This window comes from Dipodomys ordii, unplaced genomic scaffold, assembly GCF_000151885.1.
Source record: "Dipodomys ordii isolate 6190 unplaced genomic scaffold, Dord_2.0 Scaffold191, whole genome shotgun sequence".
Lineage (NCBI taxonomy): Eukaryota > Metazoa > Chordata > Mammalia > Rodentia > Heteromyidae > Dipodomys > Dipodomys ordii.
The window spans coordinates 680,617-692,215 of NW_012267407.1; the positions used below are offsets into that span (position 1 = coordinate 680,617).

At 60.2% G+C, this 11,599-nt stretch overlaps 2 protein-coding genes across 2 annotated transcripts; both read left to right on the forward strand.

Annotated features, from left to right (window-relative positions):
• Positions 1-1,097: 1,097 nt before the first annotated feature.
• Sbk3 (SH3 domain binding kinase family, member 3) lies at positions 1,098-4,261 on the forward strand (the record flags this gene model as incomplete). Its single annotated transcript, XM_013034563.1, has 4 exons — positions 1,098-1,142; positions 1,533-1,683; positions 2,134-2,336; positions 3,623-4,261. Coding segments are annotated over exons 1-4 (1,038 nt in total), but the record flags the coding sequence as incomplete, so codon positions are not given.
• A 3,340-nt stretch (positions 4,262-7,601) lies between these two features.
• Sbk2 (SH3 domain binding kinase family, member 2) lies at positions 7,602-9,453 on the forward strand. Its single transcript, XM_013034524.1, has 3 exons — positions 7,602-7,854; positions 8,203-8,405; positions 8,872-9,453. Exons 1-3 carry the CDS (start codon positions 7,602-7,604, stop codon positions 9,451-9,453), a joined length of 1,038 nt encoding a protein of 345 aa, XP_012889978.1.
• The last annotated feature ends 2,146 nt before the right edge of the window (positions 9,454-11,599 follow it).

The following is an 11,599-nucleotide window of genomic DNA, read 5'->3' on the forward strand; positions in this document are numbered from 1 at the left end:
CTAAAGGAGGAGGCTACCTTGACGACTGGATCTGAGGGAAGAGGCTGGACTTTAGACTCTTGGGTGTGAGGAAGTTCAGACATGGTGTTAAGGAGCTGGGGAGCTTGACCCTGACCTCTGGTGTTTCCTGTTCACCCTCTGTGGAGGAAGCCTGTCTGAGCTGAGCCGAGTGCCCCCTCCTGTCTTCCCAGTGAGGGCTTGAAGGGTCTCCCCCTCTTCTCGCTGCCCTCAGGCCTGGCCCTTAGGGGTTCACAACAAGTTTTGTCCCCTCTGTCCTGGGCCCAGTGCCCAGAGTCCAAGCTGGTCTAAGTTTGGAAGGGGGAGGGAAGGAGGCGGCGGGTCAGGGGGGTGAGGGCAGCTCGGGGGACGGGATGTCTCTGTCTCTGACCTGTCACACACACCTCTCCCTGAGAAAGGGAGGGACAAACTCGGAGAGACAGACAAAGAGAGGGGCAGAGACCCTGGCAGAGACCCTAGGGGAGCGAGCAGGGAGACACAGGGGCTGGACGGAGGGTGGGGCCTCCCAGGGCTGGACTCCGGCAGAGTGAGGGGAGAAGGCAGAGAGACCAGACCAACAGACTGCGCAGGAGAAGAGCTCACCCAGACCCCAGCGGGAGATAGAGGGTCGTGGCCAAAGAGACAAAGTTACAGAGAGAGAGAGGGATTCAGAGACAGACAGAGATATTGAGATAGCAAGACAGGGACAGACAAAGACTGAGCAAGAGAGAGATTGAGAGACACAGTTTCAGAGAATGAGAGAGGCAGCCAGAAGCAGAGGCCAGGAGACAGAGAGATTGAGGTAGCAAGCGAGAAACAGGAACAGAGGAGAGACTGAAAGCCAGAAATCCCTGAGGAAGGAGAGAGGCTTCCAGAAGTTGCAGCGAGGAGAAAAGAGAATGAGAGAGAAGCAGAGAGATGGGTGGGATCCCAGCAGCGGCATGCACCCAGGGGCTTCCAGAAAGGGAGAGACGAAGCCTGCCCGACACTGGGCCCAGGGAGACCCTGGGCGAGCACCGGTGGGGTCGGGGTCCAGAGGGGCCGGCTGCAGTGTGGGAAGCTGGGACAGGGGGGGCTGGCCCACACTGAGAAGCCCTGAGATGGAGGTCAGGGCTCCGGAAACCTCAGAGGATGGGGACCCAGAGGTGAGAGGAGGGAGGAAGGACCAAGAAGACAGGGGGGGTGACGCAGAGGGACCCCAGACCCAGATGAGGGAGGACTCAGACACAGCAAGGTGGAAGGCCCCCCCCAAGGCAGTGTAAAGGCCCCACGGGATGCCCAGGAGGGACATGGGGGGGTGCAGGCCCAGTAAGGACTGGGGGGCTTCTGGGTACCTCTCATGGCTGGGGAGGTCAGAGGCTCTGAAACAATGAGCCCTTAACCCTGCCAGGACACAAAAACAGGTGGCCGTGAGTCACCGTGACTCACCCTCTCCTCTGGGGACAGTGACCACTGTCCCCTCTCCTACGGCTCAGCCTGGGGCCTCCCCCCCCAGACCCCAACTCACATGCTGTCCGCCCCGTCCTCTCCCGCAGGAGGACACAGCCGCGGCCCTCCAGCGCCTGGTGGAGCTGACAGCCCCCAGGGTGTCCCCGGTGAGGAGCCTTTGCATCCGGTACCGCCTTATCCGAAAGCTGGGTTCCGGCTCATACGGTCGCGTGCTGCTGGCGCAGCCTCGACACGGGGGTGAGTTCCTCCACGCGGGGCAGACACCAGGTGTCCACGAGGCAGGGCGAGCCGCAGGGAGTGCACCTCACAAAGCCCTTGAAGCTCTTCTAAGATCCTCAGGTGTCAGGAGGCTGAGAGCTGAGGATCACAGTTCAAAGCCAGCCCGGGCAGGAAAGTCTGTGAGATTCTTAGGAATCAGCCAAAATAAAACCAAAACACAGAGATGGAGCTGAGGATCCAGGGCTGGAGTACCAGCCTTGAGGGAAAAGGCTGAAGGAGAAAACCCAGGCCCTGAGTTCAAACCCCAGGACCTGCACAGAAAAGAAAAGACCAAAAGAAACATGGGTCACCCATACCCTTACGCCAGAGGAAAGGGAGGCCCACCAGAGTCCCGGGAGGAAATTACATAGCTAGCCTCAGGGGCCCAGCCGAGGAGTGCTCAGAGCCCCCCCTACCTGCGCCCCGCAGGCCCAGCTGTGGCACTCAAGCTCCTTCGTAGGGCCTCAGTCGCGAAAACCACCTTCCTGCGGGAGTTCTGCGTGGGCCGCTGTGTCTCCTCACATCCTGGCTTGCTGCAGACCCTGGGGGCGCCACTGCAGACACCCCGATATTTTGCCTTTGCCCAGGAGTATGCACCCTATGGGGACCTCAGCAGGATGCTTCAGGAAAAGGTGAGGTGCCTGGGAGAGGAATGTGAGGATGACCCTCACTCTGTCCCCAGGTCTCGTCCTAACCCCAGCACTGACCCCCCATCAGTGCCCAACCCACACCCACGCCAAGCCTCTAAACACCTCCCTGTGCTGTCTCAACACAGCCCGTGCCTCCATCCATACACCAGCCCGTGGGGCAGGCGGTTGGATGGGCAACGTGACACTCAGGGTTCTAGTTGGCATTAGGGCCAGGAGTAGGGCTGCAAATGGGGTGGGGGTGGGAAAAGAGGGGGTGCAGACGAGGGCAGAGACAGCAGAGGATGAGTAGGGTAGGTCCCCAGGTGGCCCTGGAGATGGGCGTTCAGCAGTAGCCTCTAGGAAAGACACCAGGTCAAGACAAAGTATAGGAGATTCTAGATCCTCTCGACTTTGAAGATTAGGGGGTGGGGTATTTTGGGGACTTTGTGTTGGAGATAGGATTATGGATAAATGGAATGGAAGGAGGAAAGATAGATGGATGATTACATACATGCAGCTGGAAAGATGAATGTATGGATAGATGGACACATGAATGGATGGATGAAAAGATGGATCGATGATGAGTAGATGCAGGGGGTGGGTGGATGCACAGATGGATGGAGGATGAATAGATGATGGATTGGATTGGGTGATAAACAGGTGATGATGGATTGTTGGGTGGGTGGATGATGGATGGATGGGTAGATGGATGGATGGATAGTGGGTGGATGGATGGATGGGTAGATGGGTGGATTGATGAGTAGGTGGATGGATGGTGGATGGATGGATAGATCGATGGATGGATGGATAAATGGATGGATGGGTGGATGGATAGATGGATGGATGGGTAGATGGATGGATGGATGGTGGATGGATGGATGGATGGTTGAGTGGGTGGATGGATGGATGGGTAGATGGATGAATAGTGAGTGGATGAACAGATGGAAGGATGACCTGGATGGTCCATTTAGAAGAGATGGAAGAAATGCTCAGAGTTGAGGAACAGGGTCGGGGGGTGGGGTGGTCATTGGAAGAATCTAGAGAGAAAGCGCTCCTGGCCAGCATTGGGGATCCAATGAGGAAAGCATCAGGAGTGCTTGGGGTGCAGGCCCTGGATGTTGATCTGAACAAGGCCTGGGGTGTCTGGGGAAACTGGGGGGGAGCCGTGAGCCCTGGTTCTGGACCTCCAAGTCCCAGAAGTCAGAATCTCTAGGAGTCCACAGCCTTTCTGGAAGGCGCTGAAGGAGCTGAGCCTGCCTGCCCTTCCTCCCCCCTCCCCTCTCCCCCAGAGCCTTCCGGAGCCGATGGTGAAGAGGGTGGCAGCCCAGCTGGCTGCAGCGCTGGACTTCCTCCACGGCCGGGGGCTGGTGCACGCGGATGTCAAACCGGACAACGTGCTGGTCTTTGACCCAGCCTGCAGCCGCGTGGCTCTGGGCGACCTAGGTCTGACCAGGCCAGAGGGCAGCCCCGCCCTGGCCCCACCCACGCCACTGCCCACCGCACCCCCTGAACTCTGCCTGCTGCTGCCACCAGACACACTGCCCCTGCGGCCCGCCGTGGATGCCTGGGCCCTGGGGGTGCTTCTCTTCTGCGCCGCCACAGCCTGCTTCCCGTGGGATGTGGCGCTGGCCCCTGACCCTGAGTTTGAGGCCTTTGCCCACTGGATGACCACCCTGCCCCGGCCCCCACAGCCGCCACCCCCCTGGGACCAGTTCGCACCTCCGGCCTTGACTTTGTTCCAGGGGCTTCTGGATCTGGACCCTGAGACCAGGAGCCCCCCATTGGCCGTCCTGGAGGTCCTCGGGGATGACTGGGGATTGGAGGGGGGTGGAGGCAGACTTGGGGTCTTGGGGAATGAGTGCTATGAGGAGGAAGAAGAAGGAGGATCAAGCTTGGAGGAGTGGACGGAGGAGGAGGAGGACAAGGACGAGGAGGACGAGGAGGAGGAGGAGGAGGAAGGCAGCAGTGGCAGGAGACTGAGCACAGGTCAGAACAGCCCTCAGCCAGGCGACTGAGACAGACGGCCAGGCCCAGGCCCAGGGCCCCTCTCGAGCCTCAGGGCCACCTGGAAAGGGAGATGGCTGTTCCCAGGATGAGAGACAGGACACATTCCAGCTCCCCAGTGCAGGCTGGACCTGAGCAGACGAGCCTCCACAGTGAGGACTTGGAAGTCAGAGCCTCCAGTCCCTCCTAATGACATCTTTCCTCGGGGACCCTTCTCTCCATCCCCAAGGGTCCCTTTCTGCTCTGCGGGGAGGCCAGATGCCCTTGTGGGCTCTGAGGGGTCACGACTCACCCCTGCAATTGGGGCAAAAAATCCCAACTTCAAGGGTCTCACATCATGCCGGCCTCTCCTTCCGCTTGTCTCATTTTCTGAATGTAACTCACACACACACACACACACACACACACACACACACACACTCGCATGCACACACTCACGTTGTTGTTGGGCTAGTAGGTGTCTGCACACCTTGTACCCCCCCACCTGCTGCCCGTTCCCCCTCTCTTAGCCCCCACCCCAGCTCTGAAGCAACCCCAGTCCTCTGTGTCTTGTCTTCTGGGCAACAATGCACCTCCACGCTAGGCCTCTAGCACCCCGTGAAGAGCTGAGAATGAGGAAATGCTTCTCCCACACCAGGACCTTGCTCTGTCTACACTGAGAAGCAACTTCACTAACTGGGCTGTGACAGGACCCCGGAACCAACAAAGGAGCTGATAGGGGGGTCATCGAGGGTGGAATAAATATCCTTTTTTTAAAAAAAGAATCTTGCAAACGTTTTGTATGGCTCTGTTTTGTTTTTTTTTTTGGTCAGTCGTGGGGCTTGAACTCTGGGCTAGGGCACTGTCCCTCAGCTCTCCAGCTCAAGGCGAGCCCTCTACCACTTGAGCTACAGCGCCACTTCCGGTTTTCTGGTGGTTTATTGGAGATAGGAGTCTCATGGTCTCTCCTGCCTGGGCTGGCTTTGAACCGCGATCCTCAGATCTCAGCCTCCTGAGTAGCTAGGATTACAGGTGTGAGCCACCAGAGCCCGGCCTTGTATGGCTCTGGGCTGCAGCTCAGTGGCAAAGTGCTTGCCTAGCAAGAGCAAAGTCCTGGGTTCGATCTCCAGCACCGAAAAAGAAGACACACACACAAAACAGTTAACTAATGTTTCGTGCGGATGCTGGACAGGTTAACATAGGGCAATTCAACATGATCTTCCTGCAACTTTTTGGTAAAAGTAAAATAATAGCAAAACTCTAAACATCAAAGTGCGTTTGAGGAATCGCGTCCGCAGAGGCTGGGGTATTTGGTGGAGCAGCTGTCCCCCAGTTGCTTGGCCACCTGCTGCCCCCATGTCCTGGGTTCTGAGGTCATCCTCACTGCATCCTTCTGGAATCTCATTATATCATCCTGTCCTCAGGCCCAGCCCTGGCAACAGCCTGACAGCCCTCCCAGAACGCCTGAATGGATCTGTCCTCAGGGCAGTGCAGGGACCATGGGGTCCCTCCATCACCTGCCCAGGCTGCGGAAGCCCCAGAACTCACCTGGTAAATGCAGGGGAGACATATCCAATGCATGTGCTGCCCACCGACTGCCCTGACTGACCAGTCTTGCGGCCCCAAAATGATATAAATACCCAAGCAGGCTGGGAGCCTGCTACTCAGGCAGCTGAGATCTGAGGATCATGGTTCAAAGCCAGCCCAGGCAGGAAAGACCATGAGACTCTTATCTCCAATGAACCACCAGAAAACCGGAAGTGGCGCTGTAGCTCAAGTGGTAGAGCGCTCGTCTTGAGCTGAAGAGCTGAGCGACAGAGTTCAAGCCCCATGACCCACAAAACAAACAAACAAATAAGTAAATAAATAAATATCCAAGCAGTCCTGGCAGAAAAGTGGTTCCCCACTTCTGAAGGGAAGTTGGACCCCTTGGTCTGAGGGAGGAGGCTGGGGCTGGACCCCCGGGTCTGAAGGAGGAGGGCTCAGCCCCCTGAATCCGGGGCACTTGCCTGACCACTGTCAGTTCTAGGATTCAACGCATGAGGTCGCTCAGCCCCTGGCGGGGGCAGAAGGGGCGTGGCTGGGGGTGGGGCCTTACGACCCCCAAGATGGGGCGGGCACTGACTGCAGCCTTCGCAGCTGCACTGGGTCAGGCAAGCCTCAGAGAGGGCGAGGTCGGCTGCGCTGAGCCCAGGTCAGCAGTGGGGTAGGGCCGAATGGCCATGGAATGGAGGGCGGCACTTGAGCAAGGACAAAGAAAGCAGAGTCCTGGGCCTGTGGAGGCCTCATGGGCTGCACTGTGCAGCTGTGGGGTGCAGCAGTATCTGGGGATGATTACAGGACCCTAAGTGCTGTGAGCTGAACAGGGTTCCAGGGTGAGAGTGGGCTAGACCTGGACCCCTAGGTCTGAGGGAGGAGGCTGGGGTCTGCACCCCTGGGACTGAGGGAGGAGGCTAGGGCCTAGACCTCTGGGTCTGAGAGAGGAGACTGGGGTCTGCATCCCTGGGACTGAGGGAGGAGGCTGGGGTCTGGACCCCTGTGTCTGAGGGAGGAGGCTGGGGTCTGGAACCTGGGTCTGAAGGAGGAGGCTGAGTCTGCACCCCTGGATCTGAGGGAGGAGGCTGGGGTCAGGGCCCCTGGGTCTGAGAGAGGAGGCTGGGGCCTGGGCCCCTGGGTCTGAGCGAGGGGCAGCCTGCTGTGAGTGCTGGACCACAGACCTGCTAGCTCTGGGGCCCCACCAAAGTGGCGGCTTGAGCAGACCTTGGGCCCCAGGGCTCTGGAGAGCTTCACCCTCCCGGGGGCAGAGAGCACCTGTTGGTTCTTTGGGGGAGAGGCTGATGTCCACCCCAGCTCAAGTCTGTTTGCTTTGGAAACAAGGTGGGGGTGTCTCAAGTGGCCTGGTTCATCTTTCACCCTCAGGGTGGCAGGAGGGACCTTTCGCTTGACCTCACTCACACCAGCTACCGGTCTTCATCATTCCTGCAGGCCTCTTATCCAGAGGAACTCAGAGTCCCAGTGGGAACTGGCAATAAGCCCCCAGCCTAGCCTGTCCCTCCCCCCTCAGACCCCTCCCCACCTCCCTCAGACCCAGGGTTCCAGGCCCCAGCCTCCTCCTTCAGACCTGGGGGTCTGAGCCCCTCCACATCTCCCTCAGACCCAGGAGTTCATACTCCAACTCCAGCCTCCTCCCTCAGACCCAGAGGTTTAAGTCCCCTGCCCCTTCAGCCCTGCGCCCAGGCCTGGTGGGAGCCAAGTGCAGTGCTGCCCGTGTCTGGCGTTATAGCAATGCCAGGCAAAAGGCCGGAGGCTGGGCATGAGGAGGCGGAGGCTGGGGAGGACGGCGCTGAGGAGGGCCTGGGAGGCCTCACCCTGGAGGAGCTGCAGCAGGGCCAGGAGGCCGCCCTGGCGCTGGAGGACATGATGGCCCTGAGCGCACAGACCTTGGTCCACTCGGAGGTGGACCAGCTCTACCAGGAAGTGCGCCCCCTGGGCCAGGGCCGCTTCGGCCGCGTCCTGCTGGTCACACACCGGCAGAAAGGTATCAGGCCCTGGCCTGGCAGTGGGGTGCGGCTGGGGTGGGGGCCTGGTGGGAAGGAAAGTGAACCATGTCTGAGAAATACAGGGGATCAGAATGAGGCCTTACCTGTCCCGCTCCAACCTGCGAGCTCTGGGGAGTGCCTTTAATACCTGCACCCCAGCTGATTCTGTTGGCAATGTGAATTCCTACATGACTGTTTCTTTAGGGAGGCGCCTATGTAAAACAGGGGATCTTTGAACCCCAGCCTGTGATGGGGGGGCCAGCCAGCCTGACCCCAGAGGATCAGGGCAGCTGGCCCGCGTGACCCCAGACTCCTGGACAGCTCCCACTTTGTCCCTGTTGTCCCAGGCACAGCCCTGGCACTGAAGCGGCTCCCAAAGATGTCCACGTCGCTCCGCGGCTTCCTGTATGAGTTCTGCGTGGGCCTCTCGCTGGGCACACATCCTGCTATCGTAACCGCCTATGGCATTGGCATTGAGTCGGCTGACTCCTACAGCTTCTTGACAGAGCCCGTCCTGCATGGGGACCTCATCTCCTTCATCCAGCCAAAGGTGGGTAAGGAGGTGGGCATGGAATCTTGCTGGGGCTCACAGAAGCGCCCTGAACAGCATGGACCCCAAGAATCACAGTCAGGGGCTGGGAAGGTGGTTCAGTGGTAGAGTGTTTGCCTTGCATGCATGAGGCCCTTGGTTCGATTCCTCAGCACCACAGAAGCAGAAAAAGCTAGAAGTGGGGCTGAGGGTCAAGTGGTAGAGCACTAGTCTACAGTTGAAGAGCTGAGGGACAGAGCCCAGGCCCCACGACCGACAAAAAAAAAAAAAAGAAAAACCAAGAATCACAGTCGCTGCGCCTGGCCTCACTGGACCTGACTCCAGCCCCCCCTCCCCCCGGGTGGCAGGGCTTTCCTCACTGACCTCCTCTGCTCCCTCTGGGGCTGGGGGAGGGCTGAGGGTCCCCTTGGGTGGCCCTGAGCAGCTGCAGGCCCTGACCCCTGACCTCTGACTCCTGACCCCGCAGGTGGGCCTCCTGCAGCCGGCCTCGGCTCAATGCTGCGCCGTCCAGCTGGCCTCTGCCTTGGAGCACATCCATGGCCAAGGCCTGGTGTACCGTGACCTCAAGCCCGAGAACGTGCTGGTGTGCGATGCCGCCTGCCGCCGCGTCAAACTCGCTGACTTCGGCCACACTCGGCCCCGGGGGACGCTGCTGCGCCTCACGGGGGCCCCCATCCCCTACACGGCCCCTGAGCTCTGTGCCCCCACCCCGCTCCCTGAGGGGCTGCCCATCCAGCCCTCCCTGGATGCCTGGGCGCTGGGCGTCCTGGTCTTCTGCCTCCTCACTGGCTACTTCCCCTGGGACCAGCCCCTGGCTGAGGCCGACCCCTTCTATGAGGACTTCCTGGCGTGGCGGGCCTCAGGCCAGCCCCAAGACCGGCCGCAACCGTGGTTTGGCCTGGCGCCCGCTGCAGATGCTCTCCTGTGGGGGCTGTTGGACCCCCACCCCCGGAAGAGGAGCCCGGTGGGATCTGTGGAGGCCTACCTGGGGCAGCCCTGGCGGTGGCCAGAGGGAAAGACTGAGGGGCTGGAGGAGGCCGGGAACTGAGGAGGCCACAGCTTCTCCCCACTCCCCATCTTTCTTCTGCCCCCATCCTCCACACTGCTGCCCTCCCTGGGTCTTGGCGGGCCTCAGGCCTCCCTGTGTCCCATGGTGCAAGGCCTGGTCTACAGTGGGCAGCCGGGAAGGCTTAGGCAGGAAGTGACCCCGTCTGGGGTAGCACTCCCTCCACTGCAGACCCCTCAACACTAGGTGCTGCCCTCCAGCCCTCCGCCTCCAGCCCTGCCCTCCTGTAGGGCTTCATGGCTGCCCATCTCCCTCGGCCTTGCGCCTCTGCTTTGCCCACTGTGCTCTCTGCAAATAAAACCCATCTGGTGTGTGGCTGTGGGTTTGTTGATTGGGGAAAGATTAGGGGAGAGAGATCAGAGCTGTGTGTGTGTGTGTGTGTGTGTGTGTGTGTGTGTGTGCATGCACGACTGTACAGGAGACCTTGAATCTGTGCGCGTGCCCAGGCACACAGCGCACTTGGGGCTGGGTGGGGAAGGTCAGGCAAGGCGCCTGGCTCAGGCGCCTGGGCCCTCCCCTCCCCTTCTCCATGCCTTCCCTGGCCCAGCCCCCGTCTGGCAGCCACCTTGTTTGCAAACACTCTCTCTTCCTCTCCTGCCCTGCTTGGCCCGGGGCAGGAGCCGGGCTACAACTCAGGACTGGATCAGGTGCCCCCCTCTGCCTGGCCCTGCAAGCACCCACATGGCCTGCCCTCCAAGGACCCTTTGTGCCTAGGTTCCAGCCACAGCAGCTGGGATACTGTCCTGGCCGGACGGGTGTTGGGGGGGGGACCTTCCTGGAGCAGGAGGTGTCTGGAGAGTGGGGGATACAGCCGCCACCTCCCCATGGGTCTGAATGTGTCCTCGGGAGGTGGCCGGTGGCCGGGATGGCCAAGGGCGGGGAGGGGCCAGGGCTGCGGGGCAGGGCGCTGTGCTGTGTTAATTGGTGATGACAGCTGAGGATGGTGGTAGTGATGGCGCCCCCCCTTTCCCCCCCACCACCACTAAGCATGGCCTGGCTGGCAGCAGTGTACAGCTAGTCAGTTCCCAGGGTCTCCTCTCTGCTTATGGACCCCACTCTGGCCATTGCTGGCAGACAGGGCAGAGGGGCAGGGGCAGCTCATCCGGGCACCTCCACAAACTCGCGTGGGGGTTGTTCCAGTCTGTCTGTGAACCTGAAGCCCTCTGGCCCTGACTCAATGTTGCCCTTGCTGCTAAACGGCAGGGGACACCCCTCCACCGCACCCCCCCCAGAGTGGCAGAAGTGAAGGTGTGTGGGAGGGAGAGCTGGGGTGTGCATCTGTGTGCACGTGCACATGCATGTTTGTGTGTGTGTGCATGCAAATTGTGAATGGTGTCCTGGCTGGTGTTTGCACTGCTGAGCTTGCTAGGTCTACCCAGCTACTGTTCTGGGTGCTGCAAACCGGTGGGCAAAGACATAGCTCAGCTGTCCTGGGCCCCGTGGGAGGTGGCCAGGCCCAGGGCCAGGGAACTGGCTGGACGCCCGTCCTGGCTGTAGGCCCTGGGGCCAGATGTTTGGGCTTAGCCGCCTGGCCAGACGGGGATCGAGTGACTGGACGATTAGGCACGGATGGTTGGGGCTGGCGGAAGGCAGCCGGGGTGGGGGGGATGGAAGGCCCAGCCTCCCACAGCCCCCCACCTCACCCCGGACCTGCAAAGCGCGGCTGCCTGAACCCTAAGCTGGGCTTGTGGGAACTTTGGCAGGGAAGTGAGCTAGAGCCAGACTCGTCTGTTCCCGTGTGGAAAGGGAAAAGCTTGTCTTGTAAGCTTGGGTGCAGCCCTGTGATGTCCTGATGAACTGGGACAGGAAGGGGAGGGTGTCCTGCACACACTGCGCCCTGCATCTCCACCCAAGCCGACCAGTTCAGGGAAGACCATTCGCCCATCTACCAAGACCCCCCCAGAATTACCCAGCTCTCTGTCCCACAAGTAACTGGACCCAGCTGGCCTTTGCGCCAACCTCCGTCGCCTTCGGTGACCTCTGAGCCACACTCTGGCTGAGAAGAGGATGTGGCGGCAGCGGTGATTCCTGTGAGAGGCGGCAGGAGCCAGATCTGGGTGGGGACTCTTCTTGTCACCCTCCAATTTATAGACCAGCACACAAGATCAGAGATGCAAAGGGGCATCCT

What these genes read in the sequence shown, in the direction of transcription:
- Sbk2 (XM_013034524.1), top strand. Translation starts at nt 7,602, where the DNA reads ATGCCAGGCAAAAGGCCGGAGGCTGGGCATGAGGAGGCGGAGGCTGGG. An exon ending in GGTCACACACCGGCAGAAAG is followed by an intron (nt 7,855 to 8,202) that starts GTATCAGGCCCT and finishes CTGTTGTCCCAG; the next exon opens with GCACAGCCCTGGCACTGAAG. An exon ending in TCTCCTTCATCCAGCCAAAG is followed by an intron (nt 8,406 to 8,871) that starts GTGGGTAAGGAG and finishes CTGACCCCGCAG; the next exon opens with GTGGGCCTCCTGCAGCCGGC.